At 52.7% G+C, this 19,786-nt stretch overlaps 1 protein-coding gene across 1 annotated transcript in view; it reads left to right on the top strand.

The window, feature by feature from the left end:
- Positions 1-7,946: 7,946 nt before the first annotated feature.
- LOC119710968 (phosphatidylethanolamine-binding protein 4-like) overlaps positions 7,947-19,786 on the top strand; it is a 41,569-nt gene continuing 29,729 nt past the window's right edge. The window contains exons 1-3 of the mRNA XM_038160542.1: positions 7,947-8,571; positions 10,397-10,524; positions 13,923-14,055. Coding sequence (XP_038016470.1) covers positions 10,403-10,524; positions 13,923-14,055 — 255 coding nt within the window. The 5' untranslated portion in view covers positions 7,947-8,571; positions 10,397-10,402. The remainder of the gene's footprint in view (positions 8,572-10,396; positions 10,525-13,922; positions 14,056-19,786) is intronic.

Raw genomic sequence — 19,786 nt, 5'->3', positions numbered from 1 at the left:
AGCCCGAGGGGCTGCGGGGCTCTCGCACCTCCAGGATGTCCTGGCCCCACTGCGGGCACAGCCTTTGCTCCGGGAGGCGACTGGGGGGGATTTTTCCGCCTGATTTGGTGGGAGGCGCTGAAAGGCGGCTGTTTGCAGGGTCACAGAGCGAGGGAAACGTTCCCCGCCCGGAGCAAGGGCGGGTTTGCGACCGAGTCTCGGAGCGTCTGCAAATGGCCCCAATCTCGCCCAAATCGCCCCCAAATGATCGCCCTGGGGCGATCTCAGCCCCGGGGCTCTGCCGGAGCCGGCTGGGCACAGGCTCAGCCCTGCCCTGGCGCTGGGGATACTGGAGCTGGGAGGAGGGAGAGGTGGGAAAGGGGGGCCTGCCTGGCTGTGTTGGGGACCCCAGGCTGTTCTCGCTCGCTTTGCAGTTTCGGGGTTTTTGGGGCGTAGAGGCAGCGGCTCTGTGACCCTGCTGGTGTGAGGAACTGTAAATAGGGGAGATTTTGGGGTCCCCTTCAGAGCCAGGGGGCCAAGGAGCTGCGAAAAAAAAAAACAAAAAAAAAAAAAAACAAAAAAAAAAAAACAAAAAAAAAAAAACAAAAAAACAAAAAACAAAAAACAAAAAAAAAAAAAAACTTGGCAAGGGAGAAGCTGGAAAATGTTGTGGAGAAGATGCTCGCGTTGAAGGATTCCCCCCAAATAGAGGAAGTACCCTCACCTCCTTCCAGCCCCCAGACTGGTTTTGAGGGATCATGAGGGGGCTCAGAGCTTCCACCACCGCTGGGACTCAGCTGTGAGCTCGTTAAAGCTCTACCAGCCCCTGCCGCAAACCAGTTAAAGCCATTTAGGGAAGGGTTAAGCCAGTTCAGAGTGATTGGGGAGCCTATTGATGCAGAGGTTAATCTGGTATAAGTGCATCAACATCGGGGATTTGGACCAATTTAACTGTTCCAGCTCCAGGTGTTCCCTGCCGGATTTAGGGAAGCGTCCAGCCTGTGCTGCGGAGAGCCTTGGGAAGAGGGAGAAAACCAACCGGGGGCCGAGGGGAAGAGCCTGATGGAGGCCGAATGCGGAACGCTGCTGTTCTCAGCCCACCCTGCCCGGGATTCCAGGCGGGTCCCGGTGCCCAGCTGGCGCAGGGGAGCGGCAGGGTGGGCAGTGGGACCCTCCCGGTGCATCCCGGCCCCTGGGAGCAGGCTGAGCCCGAGCTGAGTCAGAGCAGAGGATGCTCCTTCCTCATCCCGGCTCCTCATTATCCCGCTGCCCCAGGGCTTTCCCACGAGCCTCATCCAGCCGGGCCGCGGCACCTGCAAGAGGTGTTTGTTTATTTTTTGCTGTCATCGCTGAAGGGCTGTAATCACAATTAGAGCGTCCACGAGGCACGGGGCACAGATTCATCTCCTTTCCAAGGCCGCGGTGCTCAGGAGAGTGGGAGGGGAAGAGGGAAAAGGTGGAGATGCTTCCATGCCGATCCCTGCGCCCACACGGCATCCCTGGGGAGCGCGGCGGGGTTGGCAGAGGTCACACCTGAGGGTTTCTCAATGCTTTCCCTCCACGCTGCTGTCGCGTGTCGGTGTTGCAGCAGCTCCCGGGGGCTTTTCCCGGCTGCAGGAGCCGGGAGTGGGGAGTGCTTAATGCAGGAACTCGAGCCGGGGACTTCCAGAGGGGCTCAGCGTGTGGGAGCGGAGGGATGGGACCGGGATTGGATCGGGCAGCACCTGGAGAGCCGCGGGCCGGGCTGGGCTGTGCCAGCACCGCTGGGATCCTGGGATCAGGGAGCTGCCAGGCTGCGGAGCTGCTGCCGGAGGAGAAGCGGCTCCCGCACCGCTCTGCGCTGCCTTGTGACTGCGAAATGAATGTGCTTAATATAGGCCAAGTGAAAACATTCTGCCCAAAATAGAAGCCCTTCCCCAGAAAGCGCCGCAGCTCCGGCAGGAGCAGTCACAAGGTGCCTGCCGTGGCACGGGGGGCTGTGCCAGGTGTGCCTGTGCCGCGCCGCACATCCCCTCCCGCCTGTCCCCAAGGTCACCTCCCCCGGGCTGCGGCTCCCCCCGACCCTCCCCGACCGTGCCAGAGGAGTTCAGGGGTGGGGCAGCCGCCCCCCGGGGCTGGGATTGGGGTGGGGGCCGCATCCCCCAATCCTGTGATCCCATGGGTGCTGCGGGGGATGGGATTGGGATAATGCCTGCTCCTGCTGGACCTGAGCTTTGGGATGGGAAGGGGGCGGCTCTGGGGGCTGCTGCCAGGCTCGGGAGGCTCGCTCAGCTGGGTGCTTTTCCCCAGAAAATATCGGATATTCCTCTGCTGCTGCTGGCTGCTGGGATGCCCGGCTGAGGCAGAGGAGTGGGGGCGCTGCCACGGGCGGGTTTGGGGGTCGCAGCAGCCCCGGGGCTGCTCGGTGCCGGGTTTGTGCCGCACTGGCAGCTCCTCCTGTTGGGATCCGTGCGGCAGCCGAGCTGCTGCCAGCCCCGAAGGCGAGCAGCACCGTGGATCCCTCCCCTGATCCCACGGAGATTGCTGCTCAGAGGGCGCTGCGGGCCGACCCCCTTTTCGGGGCTCTGACCTGTCCCCCGCGGTCACTCGTGACCTTCCTGGTGACAAGGTTTAATCCAGCTCGACCAGGCACAGCTGCCGGCCGGGAAAATGGGCCAGGAGGGGCCGAGAGTTCAGCGCTGGAGCTTTGGCAGGCATGAAGGGAAAAGGCAGAAATCCTTCCCTCGTCATCTCAGCCCGCACCAGGGATCTGCGTCCGCTGTCTAAAGCCCTGCTGTTCCAGCCTGCGGCTCGCAGGAGGCGTTTGGGGGGATAAATTCAACCCCCTCAGCCCAGATTTTGCCCCAGCATCTTATTAATGCTGGAAAACCCCAAAATTCCCCTTAACATGTGGCTCAGCCTTTTGTGCTGTGGGGTCTTTAACCCCTGCCCCCAAGGGGGCTCTGGACAGACCCAGGGGAACTCCCGAGCGCCATAAATCTGTCACATCCCTGAAATCCACTTAAAAATTCCCCAAGGAGCAGAGCCGGCCCCGCAAATCGCTTCAGATGCAAATTTATGGCGTGGCCCGGGCCAAGTGGGGTTTTTGATTCACAAAGCTCTGCCCAGGGGCTCGGCCAGGACAAGGTGAAGGCGACCTTGGGGCGGGTGGCTTGGGGCAGGGACCGAGCTCTTGGCCAGGGAAGGAGGGAAACGTGAGGACAGCCATGGAGAGGGCAGATAAGGGGCACAGGGAGCCCGGGCACAGCTGGAGCCGCTGAGCGAGGAGAGAGGATGTGGGTTTTGTTTCCTTTTCTGATTGCTGGGGAATTAAAGGGCTGGGAATGGGCTTCCTGCAGGGCCCAAGTGGAGGGAATTCCCCCGGCCACCAAGGCTCTGCCAAGCGCTTGCCTCGCTGCTGGGTATCAGCAGTGTAAATATGGTTTTTAAGCGATTTTTCAGCCTGTAGGTGTTGGTTTTTTGGAGTTGCTCAGGTGATTTGCTCAGTGGGCTCTGGGGCACGGAGGTGCCACCTGGAAATATTCGGATTTCTTCTCGAATCAGAGGAAAATGCTGGATTGCTGAAGGAAGAGCTGGGCTGATGCTTGTGGGGCTTGTTGGTAGCCCAAGGAGCATTTCTGTTGCTCAGAAATAACTGTGCTTGTGAAAGGCAGAACAAATCCTTATTTTCCAGAGCTTTGGCTCGCTGCTGAGGAAGGATTTGAGTTTTTTAATGGCTACAGTTGTGACTTCAAAATTTTGTCCAGCCTGAAGCTGGGAGCAAAAAAAAACCCCACGGAAGTGTGGACAGCAGAGCGTGGTGTCACCTCCGTGTCCCTGCAGGCCATGCACGCCTGGGCACAGCTGAGGCCACAACGAATGGGGTGGGAGCAAGCTGAAAATTCCAAGAAAATGGCTTTTTTTTATGGAGCAAGGAGAGCAGAAACCCGGAGGTGGGTGCTGGTTTATCTGGATTTCACATGAACAGGAAGCCACCTCCGGGGGGGGCGGGGGGAAGTTCCAAACAATGCTTTTCTGGGAAGTAAAACCAAGATTTTAATGAACTTTTAAGTGAAACTCTGCTCAGGAAGTGACGGTTCTGCATTAAATAAACAAAGAGCTGGAGGCTCTGCACGTGTGGGGGAGCTCTGAGAGCTCCTCACTCTCAGCTGATGGTCATGGGGAGCCTCGAAAATTTGCTATTTTTGCCTCAGCTGGATCTTAAAGCTCCCCTGAGGAATATCGCGGCTCCTTGGCAGCGATGGGAGAGTGCCCGGGGGGGATGTGCTGGGGGGTTTTGCCTCCTCTGCCCCTTCCTTCCCCTCTCAAAGCCCCGTTTTTGGCCCCGTGGCTCAGCCCGGGTGGAACTTGGCTCCCAGCTCGGCTGATTTGGCTTTCACGGGTGCTTTGTTGCTGTTAAAACAAGCCCCAGCCTTCTCCCTCCCTTCCCTGCCTTCAGGTGCTCGCCTTTTATTAAGAGCTTTTTAATCTCTGATATGAGCAGGAAAATCATTTCCTCAGCTACCTCTCGGTTTTGTCAGCTCTGGGAGGCTTTCGAGCAGCTTCTGGAGCTGTTTGCTGGGGATGCAAACGCAAAATATATTTATTTTTGTGTCTCTATTTAAATATCTGCTCCCAAATGAATTGATGTTGGGACTGCAGTGATTTTATTCCACTGATTCCCTCGTCTGATTAATTAAATTAATCTTGTGCTGATTACTGTGAAAGCTTTATTTTATTTATTAATTATTATAATGTGTTATGTATTTATTTTATTTTATTTTTGTAATTATTTGTTTTATTTCCAGAATATTGGGAAATGTCCCTCATGAAAGCTGGGAGAACTGAAGGGTTTTAAACAGGTTTTCAGTGCTGTTTTTATCCAAAGAAAAGTGAACATTTTGAAGCACAGGGCAGCATCTCTTTGTTTCTTGTCCCAGCCTGGAACGAGGGGGGAATTCCTGGACTTCCCTGGGCCCTGAACATCACACCCAGCTGGAAAAACCAGATTCCTGCGGTCCCACGGGGTTTAGTCAGGACAGGGAGCCTGGGAACACCCCGGGGTGGCCGGGACAGGAGCGGGGCTCGGCTCTGATGTCCTGGAAAGGCTGAGCTGGAGCAGAGGCTGGGCAGAGCTGAGGAATAGAGCAGGGATTGATGGAAAGGATCTCCATGGATCCACCTTGGGCAGCACGAGAGCCCAGCCGGGGCTGCACCCAGGATGAACCAAACTGGTCCCAAAATGAACCCAAAATGGTCCCAGGATGAATCAAAATGAACCAAACTGGTCCCAAAATGAACCCAAAAGGGTCCCAGGATAAACCAAAATGGTCCCAAAATGGTCCCAAAATGAACCCAAAATGGTCCCAGGATGAACCAAAATGGTCCCAAAATGGTCCCAAAACGAACACAAAATGAACCAAAGTGGGTCCCCAAATGAACCAAAATGGGTCCCAAAATGGTCCCAAAATGGTCCCAAAATAAACCCAAAATGAACCAAAATGGTCCCAAAATGAACCAAAGTGGTCCCAAAATGGTCCCAAAATGAACCAAAAGGGTCCCAAAATGAACCCAAAACGGTCCCAAAATGCACGACCGCTCACAGGGTCTCTCACTTTGGTCCCCTTGCATATTGGAGTTAATTGTCCAATTGCAGCTTCAGGTTATGAAGTCCCATCCTTGTTTTGTCTCCTCAGTCCACGTTGTTTCTGTTCTTGGGCCTGAAACTTGCACTGATTGTCCTTTGTCCCCAGCTAGAGAGGGAATTGTGTCACCCTCGTATTCTCTGGAAAAATCCCTTCCCCCAGGATTTCTCTCCTGGGAAGCTGAGAGGCCTCAGAGAAAAGGAAAACAATTTTATCTGCTTTGCTTCTGCTGTGTTTTGCTGCTGTGGAATGTGGCTGGGGATTGTTCACCCACAGGTGATTGTTCCATTGGTTCCTGGGAGTTGTTTTCACTCTTTGGCCGATCAGGGCCAGGCTGTGTCGGGGCTCTGGAGAGAGTCACGAGTTTCCATTATTATCTTTCAGCCTCTGGCTGTGTCCTTTCTGTATAATAATGTAATATAATGTAATATAATGTAATATAATATAATGTAATATGGTATGATATGATATGATATAGTATAATATGATATAATATAATATAGTATAATATAGTATAAACATAATACAATATAGTATAAATATAATATTAATATAATATAAATATAATATGCCTTTCTGTATAATATAATATAAATGTAATATAGTATAAATATAGTATAAATATAATCTAAATATTAAAAATATAGTATAATTTGCCTTCTGAGAGCATGGAGTCAGACTCATCATTCCTCCTGGCACCCCGCCAATACGACAGAATTGTTTTGTCCCCCTGCTCTGTGCAGAGAGCTCACCACCCCCAGTATGAAGCCCAGACCCACGCGCTAAAGAGCGCAGGATCTGAAAAACAGAGAAGCTCAAACCCGAGGGATCATTTCCCCCCACCCTGGTTTGACACCAAAGCTGCCTTTTCCTCCAGCAGGATCCTCTTCCAGAGGGGAAGCTGCTGCCTGCAGCCTCTGCTGGGGTTTTTCTGCTTCTGCCAGCTGGGAGAGCTCCAGGCACAAGCAGGAGGAGGAGGATTCCGGTGGAAATCACCCATCCCTGGGGTCGGATTTCCAGGAATGTGGCAGGGACAGCAAAGCCAGCAGCTCTGGAGTCACCCTGGCCTGGGTTTGGAAACCACAGGGGTTTAAAAATTAAATATCCCAGTGGTTTCCTGCCCCTTGGGAGCCTCGCACAGCAGAGGGTGTCTGGCCCTGGCAGCATTTTCCCATGGGTTTTTTATCCTGGTGGAAGCTGGCCACGTTTCCTGCTGCCCTTTAAACTCTCTCCTGAGTGGAGGAAATAAAATCTTTGTTTAAAAAAAACCCCAAAAAACTATTTTCTGTTTTTTTCTTTTTCTTTATTTTTTTTCTTTTTAGGGTGGAAGCCATGGTTCATCCTACATGGGAAGATGAAAAATTGTACAATTTTACATTTTTAAAAATGTAAAACCGTTGCTCCCATGAGCTTTGCTTCCTGAGCATCCCTGGGAGATTCCCCCTGCACCTCTTCCATCGGCAGACCCTTTTGGGATGATCTGTGAGAGGCCTCCAGGGGAAGCGGCTGATTTTGGCTCTGCAAAGGGCTTTTCTCAGCCTCTGGGCTTGGGAAAAAAACAAAACAAAACAAAACCAAACCTGTTCTGAGTTCATCCTGTTTCAGATTCTCAGTGTTTTTTGGGAACCTCTGCAAAGGGTTAACGAAAAAAAGAAAACCCAAAACACCGCAGAGGGTCTGGAGAGGATCCTGAGCCAGGCCTGGGGGCCACAGAGCTGCTCCAGGGCTGGAGCCCCTCTGGATCCTGGCAGAGCTGGGAATGCTCCTCTGGAGAAGGGAGGGATCCAGGAGAGCTCAGAGCCCCTGCCAGGGCCTGAAGGGGCTCCAGGAGAGCTGCAGAGGGACTGGGGACAAGGCCTGGAGGGACAGGAGCCAGGGAATGGCTCCCGCTGGGAAAGGGGAGATTTGGGTGGCATCTTGGGAAGGAATGAGGGTGGGCAGGGGCTGGGATGGATTCCCAGGGGCTGTGGCTGCCCCTGGATCCCTGGCAGTGCCCAAGGTGAGTTTGGAACACCCTGGGACAGTGGGAGGTGTCCCTGCCATGGCAGGGGTGGCTCTGGATGGGATTTCAGGTCCTTCCATCCCAAGCCATTCCATGTTTCACCAGGAGTCCTTTGTCCACATCTCCACCTCTCCCGGTGCCCAACTGCCCTGCCCTGCCTCTTGTTCAACTTCCATCCACATCCCCGTTTCTCCAAGGAAATTCCTGCTTTCCCCACCATTCCACGACCGCATTTCTGGGCGCTTTCTGCTGATCACCAGCTTCAGCCCGACGCTGGGGACCCCGAATTTTCCAGCCCCCCCATCCATGTGACACGGCGAGGGCGCAAACCCCAGCCCTGACTCAGCCCGCCCGGCACTCCTGGGAAAGCCTGACTCACGCGAGCCCGTTTGCCGGCTCAGGGCGCTAATTACGGGCTGTGCCCATCTCGGCAGCGTGGGAACGGGAGCCATTAAGCCCCTAAAAGCTCCCGATCATTCCCAATCCATTAATGTTTCTAATTAGTTAAGCCCGGCGCCTCTTTCTGTCGCTCGCGTTCCCCGAGCGTGCGGCCGCCGCTCCATTATGTAACGCTGCTGTAATCCCGCTCACACCGGGCTCTTTCCCGCTGGAATTTCATTTCATTTCATTTACTCGCGTGTGCCTCTTCCCCGGAGCCCATCGGGCAATGGGCGAGACGGGCGAGCCCAGGTTGTGCCGGCAGCGCTGCTGAGCGGCCCGAGCGGCTCCGGGGGCTCCGGGGGCTCCGGGGGCTGCGCCGGGCGGCGCCGGGGCCGCTCGGGGCCGTTGGGGCGGTTGCCGGGGGTTAAAGAGCCGTTGGCAGCCTCGGAGCAGCTGCTGCCCCTCGCCTGGGCTCTGGCTCTCGTTCCCAGTCCCCGTGTCCCTTCCTTCCAAGGAAACCATCTCCACGGCAACCTCAAACCTCCGGGCTCTGCCTCGGAGCTCTCAGCCGTCCCCAGGACCCCGGTAAGTGGCTCGCTGGTGGCCCGTGGCTGCCGGCTCGGCCAGGAGCTGGGGGCTGGCGCTGGGCTTGGCAGGGGTTGGGGGACCCAGCCCCGTGTCCCCCCGTCCCCCTCGAGGCTTAAAAAGGGGCGGCCGGAGTTGTCCCCGTGTGGGAAAAGCGCCGCAGGGGGTGGCCGGGTCAAGGTTCCCCCGCAGGGACCGTGCCTTGCGTTGGGGACGCATCCTGGTGTCCTGGCTGGGTGTGCGTCCTTGGGGACAGACCACAGCCACCCCTGATCCCGGCTTCCCACCGTATTTGGGAGAGCAGCAGGTGGAGATGGGGACTCGGTCCCCTCTCGGAGCGCGGTGTCCCCGGGATCGCCGCGGTGTCACCACGTGGGGACATTCCCGGGGCCACGTGGAGAATGTCCCCAGCCTTGCGGGAAAGGCTCCTCTGAGCTGCGCTGGGGCTCGGGATCTCCTGGCACAGGGGAGCAGGGAGCGGCTCCGTGCTGGAGTGAACGGGGTTGGAGTTGTGGAGCTGGAGGAGGAAATGATGGGCAGGTGTCAGGTCGGGTTCTGTTCTGTTCGGGGATGGGGTAAGTGAGGGGTTTGACCTGCCGGTGTGAAAAACGCCAGCCACTTGGGTTTAGAATTTTCAAAGTTTAATAGTAATAAAATGGTTATTAAAATAGCAATATAATAAGAGTAATGAAAATTTGAACAATTGAGGTTAGGACAATATGGGACAACAAACACAAAGAGTTACAGATAGTCCAGGTACCTTTTCTGGGCAAAATAAGCCCGAAAAAGGACCCACGTTCACAGAGGATTAACCCTTAAAAGCAACAGCCTCTTGCACATTCACACACCTCACCCATGATGCAGAAATTCCATTCACACCAAGGATTCTGGCTGGGCAGTGTCAGCTGCTTCCTCTGAATCCTGACGGCGTCTGCAGGGCTGAGCAGGCGGGAAGAAGTTCATTTCTCCTGATAACGGAGCAATAAATTCTCTTTCTCTGAAAGACTGAGCTGTCCTGTGGCTGCTGTCTGGGTGCGAGCACCTCATTCCTTTCTTTAGAAAATATCCCACATGTGTAGTTTCTGTTTTAACTACAAAAGTTACATTTTAACATTTTTAACTACATTTTTAACTACAAAACTTCATTTAGCATCCCATTAAAATGTTAATACAGCACTACTAATCAATACAGCATAATACACCTAGTAAATATCTGCGGAGAGCCATATAATATGCACTTTTCAGAGTTTGCAAGCCTTGAGATAAGAAATACTGACTTAGAAATACCAAAATATAGGACATTTTGATGAGAAATATAACTGGAAACAAGTTTCAAAGGATGGGCTCACGAATAAAACTAAATACTTTAGAGAAATAGAACAGTGAAAGATGCATTAGAGTAAAACCCACGAGGAGTAATTCTAGATAATTAACTTTAAAGCATTTACAGTATGGCATGGCAAAAGCTGATAGGCCAAAAAATGCTTATAATGTATTGTAATTAAAAAATAGTTGGCTTCTGATTGTAATGGTGTGAATGATAACAATTGAATATATAAAATATATATACTAGATATATAATATGTATGAATATTTAATATATATATTAAAAATATGTGTATAAATTGAATTATATCTGTATTGTCTCGCCCTTCACGTGAGACTAAAAATAAAATAAAAGTTTTTAAAGTGCTCCTCAGCTACCCCATCTCTAAATCAAAAAAGAACCTGATCCGACAGGCAGGGATGGGGCTGGGCCTGGGCTGGTTTGGGCTGGGGGCGCTGGCGTCCCGTGGGGCTGACCCTGCTGTCCCCGTGTCCCCAGGGCAGGATGAAGCTGCTGGGGGCCGTGCTGGTGGCGCTCACCCTGCTCCTCCCGGGCGCCCGGGGCAGCGAGGCCTCCCGGACCTGCATCTTCCAGACCCTCAGCGAGTCCGACCACGAGTTCTGCAGGTGAGCCTCGCCCCGAGGCCTCTGTGCCCTGCCTGTGCCCTGTCTGTCCCCTGCCCAGCCTGGCCTCTGGCCCCTGCCTGTGCCCTGCCTCATCTGGCTTCTGTCCCCTGCCTGTGCCCTGCCTGGCCTGGCCTCTGTCCCCTGCCTCATCTGGCCTCTGGCCCCTGCCTGTGCCCTGCCTCATCTGGCCTCTGTCCCCTGCCTGTCCCCTGCCCAGCCTGGCCTCTGTCCCCTGCCTGTGCCCTGCCTCATCTGGCCTCTGTCCCCTGCCTGTCCCCTGCCTCATCTGGCCTCTGTCCCCTGCCTGTCCCCTGCCTCATCTGGCCTCTGTCCCCTGCCTGTCCCCTGCTCAGCCTGGCCTCTGTCCCCTGCCTGTCCCCTGCCCCATCTGGCCTCTGTCCCCTGCCTGTCCCCTGCCTGTCCCCTGCCTGTGCCCTGCCCCATCTGGCCTCTGTCCCCTGCCTGTGCCCTGCCTGGCCTGGCCTCTGTCCCCTGCCTGTCCCCTGCCCCATCTGGCCTCTGTCCCCTGCCTGTCCCCTGCCCGGCCTGGCCTCTGTCCCCTGCCTGGCCTGGCCTCTGTCCCCTGCCCAGCCTGGCCTGGCCTGGCCTCTGTCCCCTGCCTGTCCCCTGCCCCATCTGGCCTCTGTCCCTTGCCCAGCCTGGCCTCTGTCCCCTGCCCGGCCCTGTGGCGGTGTCTGTGGGTCCCAGGACGAGGGAAGAGATGAGAATCTTGACTCTGTGTTTCAGAAGGCTGATATGATATGATATGAATTATATTATATTATATTATATTATATTATATTATATTATATTATATTAAAAATGCTCTACTGAAACCATACTAAAGGAAATAAGGGATACATCAGAAAGCTGGAATGAATGAATAATAAAAGCTCGTGACTCTCAGAGCCTCGACACCGCTGGACCATGACTGGTCATCAGTTACAAACAATCCACATGAGCCCAATCCAAGGTGCAGCTGCTGCTGGAGCATCTCCAGAGCGTTCTGCAGCCATCAGATAGTTACTGCTCGCATTTCTTTTCTGAGGCTCCTCAGCTTCTCAGAGAAAACCCTAGCAAAAGGATTTTCATAAAATACCACAGTGGCACAGCCTGGCCATTCCCTCTGTGTCACCTCCTGCCCGGCCATTCCCTCTGTGTGGTTGTGATATTTTATGAAAATCCCTTTGCTAGGATTTTCTTCTCCTGAGAAGCTGAAGGGCCTCAGCTTCGAGTGTGACCAGTTTGTGATCTGCTGCTGTGGGATGCAGCAGGTGCTGCCTCCATTGCTCAGTGTGGGATGTTTCTGCTTGGTGGCCAATCCAGGAGGCAGCAGCTCTGGGACTCTCTGGAGTCACAGAACTTTGTTATTCATTCCTCTCTATTCCTGTCTCGCCTTCTGATGAATCTTTCTCTCTGTTCTTTGTAGTACAGTTACAGTGTGGTCTTTTTTAATGTAATATATATCATAATATAATAAACCAGCCTTCTGAAATGGAGCCGAGATCTCTCCTTCCCTTCACCAAGTCCTGACTGCCCTGAAGCCCCACAGCAATGCCCTCTGTGTCACCTCCCGGCACCGTTCACTCCGGTGTCCCCTGGCTGTGGGTTCTGGCTGTTTTCCTCCTTTTCCCTGTTCCTGGCGTGTCCCTGGGGTTGTCCCCCAGCCCGCTGTGCAGAGCTCTGGGAGTGCCTTTGGCAGCGTCAGGGATGGCAGAAGTTTTCCATGGAAAGCTTCAGAGGAAGGAGGCTGCTTTCCCATGGAATCCTGGAGTGGCTCGGGTGGGAAGGGGGCCTAAAACCCACCCAGCTCCAACCCCAACACCTCCCACTGTCCCAGGGGGCTCCAGCCTGGCCTTGGACACTTCAGGGATCCAGGGGCAGCCCCAGCTCCTCTGGGAATTCCATCCTGTCGGGTCTCACCCCCGGATTGGGGTGACCCCGAAAGATGGAAAAGCCTCTCCTCCAACCCGTGCCTTCAAAGAAAGACTCAGCAGTCCTCTGTTGTCCGGTCTCAAGGTTGTTTATTGTTGGTTATCTAAAAGATTCTTCTCCTGAGCTGCTGTGGCCCGTTCAGCAGCTCAGACAGAGGCACACTGCCCTCCCAGGGGCTGCTGCCATCTTTTATATCACACATTCCGTGTTCCATGTTTATACTTTTCCCCCAATGCCTCCTGTCTATATTGAATGGTGACTTTCTACTCTAAACCAATCTGTGAGTGCCAACAGCACCAAAGACATGGAGGCTGGGAAGGAGAAAGAAGGAGGACAGGGCACACCCAAATCCCTCCATCTTAGAACCCCTGACCCCCATGTACAAAACTTGGACCCCTGGGTACAAGGCTTAAACCCCCCTGTACAGCACTCAGAAATCCTTCCTTTCACTTCGGGACTACTTCTGCTACAACACCTGAACTTGTGTGCCTCCTTGTTCTTCCTGCAAAGTTGGTAAACTGTTCCGTGGGTCAGATTCAAAGCCACAGGGGTCTCTGGCTGCATGCCAGGGTCTCAGATGCTTCTGACCTGGGTCTGGAACATCCGAGAATGTCTGCGGGACATTCTGGGTTCCCACACCATCCCAGCCCCTCCCCACCCTCTCAGGGAGGAATTCCTTCCCAAAATCTGCTGAAGAACACCCAAAAAGCACAGGAATTCAAATGTTCTTCAGCAGATTTAGGGAAGGAATTTATAATTATAATAATTATCACCCTTAGACCCCGCTGGCACTGCCAACCCCATCCCCAGCCCTCCCTGGCACCCGCTCCCACCTCCAGCTCTCGGTTTGTGTTGCTGAAATGGCTCCCGAGGTATTAAAGAGCCTTTTTCCCAGCCCTGTGACCGAAGAGAAGTGGAGATTCTCCTGTTCTGCTCCTCAAGGTTATTTATTTTTTCTTATTTAATCCATTTTTTCTCCAAGCTGCTGAGCTCTGGCTGGCAGCTCAGCCCGTGGCACCCTGACCGCCCTTGGGGCCGTGTTAGTTTTTTATACTAACAACCACGTGTGCTTTCTTTACAATGATTTTCCAATACCTGTCACCTGTGTTGGACAGTCTGTCTCCACTCTAAACCAATCCAAAAGTGCCACCATCACAGCAGAAGGTGGAGGACAAGAAGAAGGCCCAGATTCCTCCATTTGCCTCTTGAACCCCCATTCTAAACCCCCAAAATTCTACTTTTCCACCCTGTGACAAATCCACTATCACTCCACTCAAACTCTGTGGCTTGTAAATCCTCCCACAGAGCTGGAATTGTTTCCAGGGGTTCAGATCCAGGGGTGGCTGTGACTCCGTGCCGGGGTCTCTGAGCCCCTGCCCGGCTCTGGAGCCACCCAGGGCGGCCAGAGGGATCTCCTGCGTTCCCAGCTCCAGCCTCATTCTCCTCCCCGCGCCCTTTTCCAGGGGGGATCTGGAAGTCATCTACCCCGAGGTGGGCGACGTGAGCTGCTCCTACATCCCCAAGTGCCACGGCTACCGCCAGAAGCTCAGCCGGGACTGGGCCAAGCCGCGCGTCCGCTACCCCTGGGCCAAGAAGGTGAGGCCGCGGGGCTCCGGGGCCTGGGGAGCTTTGCCCGCCTCCCCTCCGTGGCTCAGGCCTCGGGCCGGGGGCTGAGCTGGGCACAAATGGAATTGCCTTTTTCGGTGATTTTTTGAAAATAATTTATTTTTATTTTTTTCCTACACTGTGGCCATTAAATCACCTTTTCTCACATTAAGACTTGTTTTTACTACACTGAAACCACTTTTATATTTTTATATTTTATATTTATAGTTCATATTATACTTCATTATTTTTCTATTTTATCATTTTTCTATGTTATCATTTTTCTATTTTATCATTTTTCTATTTTATCATTTTTCTAGTTCATTATTTTTATTTTTCTATTATTTTAATATTATTTTTCTATTTTTCTATTTTATTATTTTTCTATTTTATTATTTTTCTATTTTATTATTTTTCTATTTTATTATTTTTATTTTTCTATTATTTTAATATTATTTTATCATTTTTCTATTTTATCATTTTTCTATTTCATTATTTTTATTTTTCTATTATTTTTCTATTTTTCTATTTTTCTATTTTATTATTTTTCTCTTTTATAATTTTTCTACTTAATTTTTTTATTTTTCTATTTTTCTATTTTATTATTTTTATCTTTAATTATTTCTCTATATTTCATACTTCTACCTCTTTTTATATTTAAATTTTTAATGTTATATTTTTCCATTTGGCCATTTACTAACATTTTTTTCCTTTTCCAGCCATTCCAGCCACGTGTCCCATTTAATGAATTCTTTCCCCGTATCACCACATTTCAGTTTAGGATATTTGCTGCATTTTAACCATTATTTCCCCTATAAATCCAGCAATTTACAATTTCCCCACATCCACTTTTAAAACAATTAATTAAATTCTAACGTTCTGTGACCGTTTCAGTGGCCAGGATGCAGCAAAGCAATTAAATTCTTTTTTTCTGCTGCGCGTGGCCACTCAATAATTGAATTTTTTTGCTCTTTGTGGCCTCTTGATTTCATTTTGTGCTCCATCCTGGCTATGTTTAAAAAGGAAATAAACGGCCACAATGTAGGAAAAATAGGAATTAAACGGCCAGAAGCAGAGAAAATTTAATTAATTTTATATTTATGCTGTGGCAAGCGAATATTTCTAATTTTTACTACATTTTGCCCATTTCAATTTTATTTCCTCTACTTCAACCATTTAATTTTTGGTCTATTCTGGCTCTGGATTTTTTTTCTCTCCCTTGTGGCATTTTCATTTCTTTGCCCCAACTCAGCCAAAAAAAAAAAAACCCCAAAAACCAACGAAACCGAAAACCCCAAACCCCAAAGAAATTCAGGCTGAAATTTCCCACCGCGGATTTTATTGTGACGAATTCCTTTAATCAACTTCTCCAAACCCTCCCGCCCTGGGGATCCCTGAGCTCCGGGATCCGCGGGGGAGTTTGGGATTCTCGATGGAGTTTGGGATTCTCGATGGAGTTTGGGATCTGCTGAGGAATTTGGGATCGGGCTGGAATTGGGGATCCGCTGTGGAATTTGGGATTGGGGTGGAGTTTGAGATCTGCGTTGGAATTTGGGATTGGGGTGGAGTTTGAGATCTGCGTTGGAATTTGGGATTGGGGTGGAGTTTGAGATCTGCGTTGGAATTTGGGATTCTTGATGGAATTTGGGATCCGCTGTGGAATTTGGGATTGGGGTGGAGTTTGAGATCCGTGATGGAATTTGGGATTCTTGATGGAATTTGGGATCAGGGTGGAGTTTGAGATCTGCGTTGGAATTTGGGATTCTTGATGGAAATTGGGATTCTTGATGGAAGTTGGGATCCGCTGTGGAATTTGGGATTCTCGATGGAATTTGGGATTCTTGATGGAATTTGGGATCCGCTGTGGAATTTGGGATCGGGGTGGAGTTTGAGATCCGCGATGGAATTTGGGATTCTCAATGGAATTTGGCATCCGCAGTGGAATTTGGGATCGGGCTGGAATTTGGGATTCTCAATGGAATTTGGGATTCTCAGTGGAATTTGGGATTCTCGATGGAATTTGGGATCGGTCTGGAATTTGGGATTCTCGATGGAGTTTGGGATCCGCTGTGGAGTTTGGGATTCTCAATGGAATTTGGGATCCACAATGGAATTTGGGATCCGCTGTGGAGTTTGGGATCGGGCTGGAGTTTGGGATTCTTGATGGAATTTGGGATTCTTGATGGAATTTGGGATCGGCTGTGGAATTTGGGATTCTCAATGGAATTTGGGATCCGCTGTGGAATTTGGGATCCTTGATGGAATTTGGCATCCGCGGTGGAATTTGGGATCTGCAGTGGAGTTTGGGATCGGGCTGGAGTTTGGGATTCTCAATGGAATTTGGCATCCGCAGTGGAGTTTGGGATCGGTCTGGAATTTGGGATTCTCGATGGAGTTTGGGATCCGCTGTGGAATTTGGGATTCTCGATGGAATTTGGGATTCTCGATGGAATTTGGGATCCGCTGTGGAATTTGGGATTCTTGATGGAATTTGGGATCCACAGTGGAGTTTGGGATCCGTGGTGGAGTTTGGAGTCGGGCTGGAGTTTGGGATTCTTGATGGAATTTGGGATCCACTGTGGAATTTGGGATTCTTGATGGAATTTGGGATTCTTGAGGAATTTGGGATCCGCTGTAGAATTTGGGATCGGGCTGGAATTTGGGATCTGCTGTGGAATTTGGGATCGGGCTGGAATTTGGGATCCGCTTTGGAATTTGGGATCCGCTTTGGAATTTGGGATCGGGCTGGAAATTGGGATCCGCTGTGGATTTTGGGATCTGCTGTGGAATTTGGGATATGCTGTGGAATTTTGGATCGGGGTGGAGTTTGAGATCCGCGATGGAATTTGGGATTCTCAATGGAAATTGGGATTTTCAATGGAATTTGGGATCCGCGGTGGAGTTTGGGATCCATGGTGGAATTTGGGGTTTTCAGTGGGATTTGGGACTTTCAATGGAGTTTGGGATTTTCCATGGGGTTTGGGATTTTCCATGGGGTTTGGGATCCGCGGTGGAATTTGGGATCGGGGTGGGGGGGGGGAATCCCGGTGCTGCTGTTCCCCCCTGTCACCACCAGGTGGCAGCATTGAACTGCCCGAGCTCCAGCGCCGCCCGGCCGGGGGGAACTGGGGGGAACTGGGGGGACTGGGGGGAACTGGGGGGACTGGGGGGAACTGGGGGGAACTGGGGGGACTGGGAGAACTGGGGGAACTGGGGGGGACTGGGGGGGACTGGGGGGGACTGGGGGGAACTGGGGGGACTGGGGAGAACTGGGGGGACTGGGAGAACTGGGGGGACTGGGGGGAACTGGGGGAACTGGGGGGACTGGGGGAACTGGGGGGAACTGGGGGAACTGGGGGAACTGGGGGGACTGGGGGGAACTGGGGGAACTGGGGGGACTGGGGGAACTGGGGGAACTGGGGGGACTGGGGGAACTGGGGGGAACTGGGAGGAACTGGGGGGACTGGGGGAACTGGGGGGGACTGGGGGAACTGGGGGGACTGGGGGAACTGGGGGGACTGGGAGGAACTGGGGGAACTGGGAGGAACTGGGGAAACTGGGGGGACTGGGGGGACTGGGGGGAACTGGGGGGACTGGGGGAACTGGGGGGAAATGGGGGGAACTGGGGGAACTGGGAGGAACTGGGGGAACTGGGGGGAACTGGGAGGAACTAGGGGGGACTGGGGGAACTGGGAGGAACTGGGAGGAACTGGGAGGAACTGGGGGGAACTGGGGGGAACTGGGGAAACTGGGGGGAACTGGGGGAACTGGGGGGAACTGGGAGGAATGGGAGGAACTGGGAGCGCCGGGATCTGCGCTGAGGGCGCTGCGGGCACGGGAAGGAGACAATCAATGGCATGACCCTGGGGTACTTTAGGGGACACCCGTGCCGTGCCCTGCTGTGATCCCAAATCTGTCCCGGGATGCGGCATCGTCTCGTGGCGTTCCCAAATCCCGGTGGAATCCTCGCCGGCACCCCAAAAGCCGCCCTGTCCCAATAATTCCTGTCATTCCCATGGCCAGCTCCAGCCCGGGAGCTGCTGAGGGAGAAGGCAGCTCTGCTGGCGTTCCCTCGGAGTGTGAACAATCCGTCTCTCCGGCTCGGGGAAGTCTCTTCCCCCTGCGGATCACATGGTTGGAAGGAGAACTTTTCCCTAAAGATGATTCTGATTCTCCAAAAAAAAATCCTCCTTCCTGGCAGGGTCTGCTGCACGCAGCCCCATCCCCGGCTTTCCAGGAGTTTGAAGTTTCCCAGGGATGTGGGCAGTTGTTTTCCCTTTAATTTTAGTCCTGGAAAGCAAAGCAGGGCCGGGAGAAGGGAGGGGACTCTCCGGGGATGGAGCGCTGCTGCCGGCGGCTGTGGGAAGGATTTTGGGGACCGGAGCCAGACCCTGCCAGGCTGTGCCAGTGGGATGCGGGCTGTGCGTCCCAGAATCCGCAAAAAGCAGGGAAGGCTGAGCCGGGAGCTTGGGGGCGGCACCTGTTTATTTTGGGCTGGAATTCCAGCTGTGCCTCGGGGGTGGCAGGTCCCCAGGGAGCCCCTGGCACGGGTGGCGGCTCCCGCTGGCACCGGGAAGGCTCCGCTGAGGATTTGGCACCGTTTCCTTCCAAGACATCTCGGCACATCTTGCGCTGAGGCGGCATCTGAGGACACGGGGCCCCGCTGCTTCCCGGGCTTTGGGGTGGCTTTCTCCTCTGGCCTTCCCCAAAAATGCCTCCCCAGCTCTGCTGCAGCGTCCAGAGTTCATCTGCGTGGCCTTAAACCCCTCGTGGAGAGCCGGCTCTCCTCAGTTGTTTATTTTTAAACAGGAATATGCCATTTTCTTACTCCCGAACCTCTCAGGGTGCTTTGGGATAATCTTTTTCCCTCCTAAGCTCACCCTAAATTGAGTGGGAACAAGAGCTGCGGCGTGAGAGTTGTTTTTATGCTTTATGTGGGTATTTCTCAACCCAGGAAATTTGATTATTCCTAATTTATTCCCAAACGAGAGCGGGGAAATTTGGCAAAGCGAGGAGATCTCCATCTCCCTGTGGTGCTCCAGTGGGATGCTCCAGCTCGGTGATCCTGGATGGGGTGGGGAGGGCTGGCTGAAGGGCTGGAGATGCTTTTCCCGTCCAAATCCGTGGCAGAAAATCTCGGGGTTTGAGGATGCAAACTTGTGTAGGAAGTGTCGGCTCTCTGTGGAACACTTTGTCTCTTCAAGAAAAACAACCACCAGAAAAGCCAAATGCGGAGTGTTTGTTTTTCTCTCGAGAAATATTTATCAGTTTGCTGGAGGGGGGGGAATGGGAGGTTTCCCATTCTCGTCCCAGATATTTGGGATGGGTTTGGGGTCACCTTTGTGCCCTGCAGCTCCTCAGGGAAGGGAACATTGATGGTTTGGGGTGAGGAGCTGAAAGTGGGGTGGCGTCTTGCAAAGCTGAGCTCTGACGGCAGCAAAATCTGGCCTGGGGGACTTTAGTGCATCATTTCAGGGTGGATTTGAATATTTGGTCATGTTTAAACACTGAGCTGTCAAACCCAGCTTTATCAAACATCAGTTTACTGCCCCAAAAAAACCATCTGGGGGCAACTTTTAGCGCCATGAGGGCACCTGCTGTGTGTGGGGGCATCTCAGTGAGCGATGGGCTCAGGGAGGGAGTCAGGGGTCACTGCCAGCAACAGGAGAGTGGTTCTGGATGGCCTGGATACCCCGGAAAGCCTTGGACTGCCCTGTCCTGG

This window comes from Motacilla alba, chromosome 22 (genome assembly GCF_015832195.1).
Source record: "Motacilla alba alba isolate MOTALB_02 chromosome 22, Motacilla_alba_V1.0_pri, whole genome shotgun sequence".
NCBI classification, from domain to species: domain Eukaryota; kingdom Metazoa; phylum Chordata; class Aves; order Passeriformes; family Motacillidae; genus Motacilla; species Motacilla alba.
The sequence above is the reverse complement of the archived record's forward strand: the minus strand, read 5'-3'. Positions and strand labels throughout refer to the sequence as shown.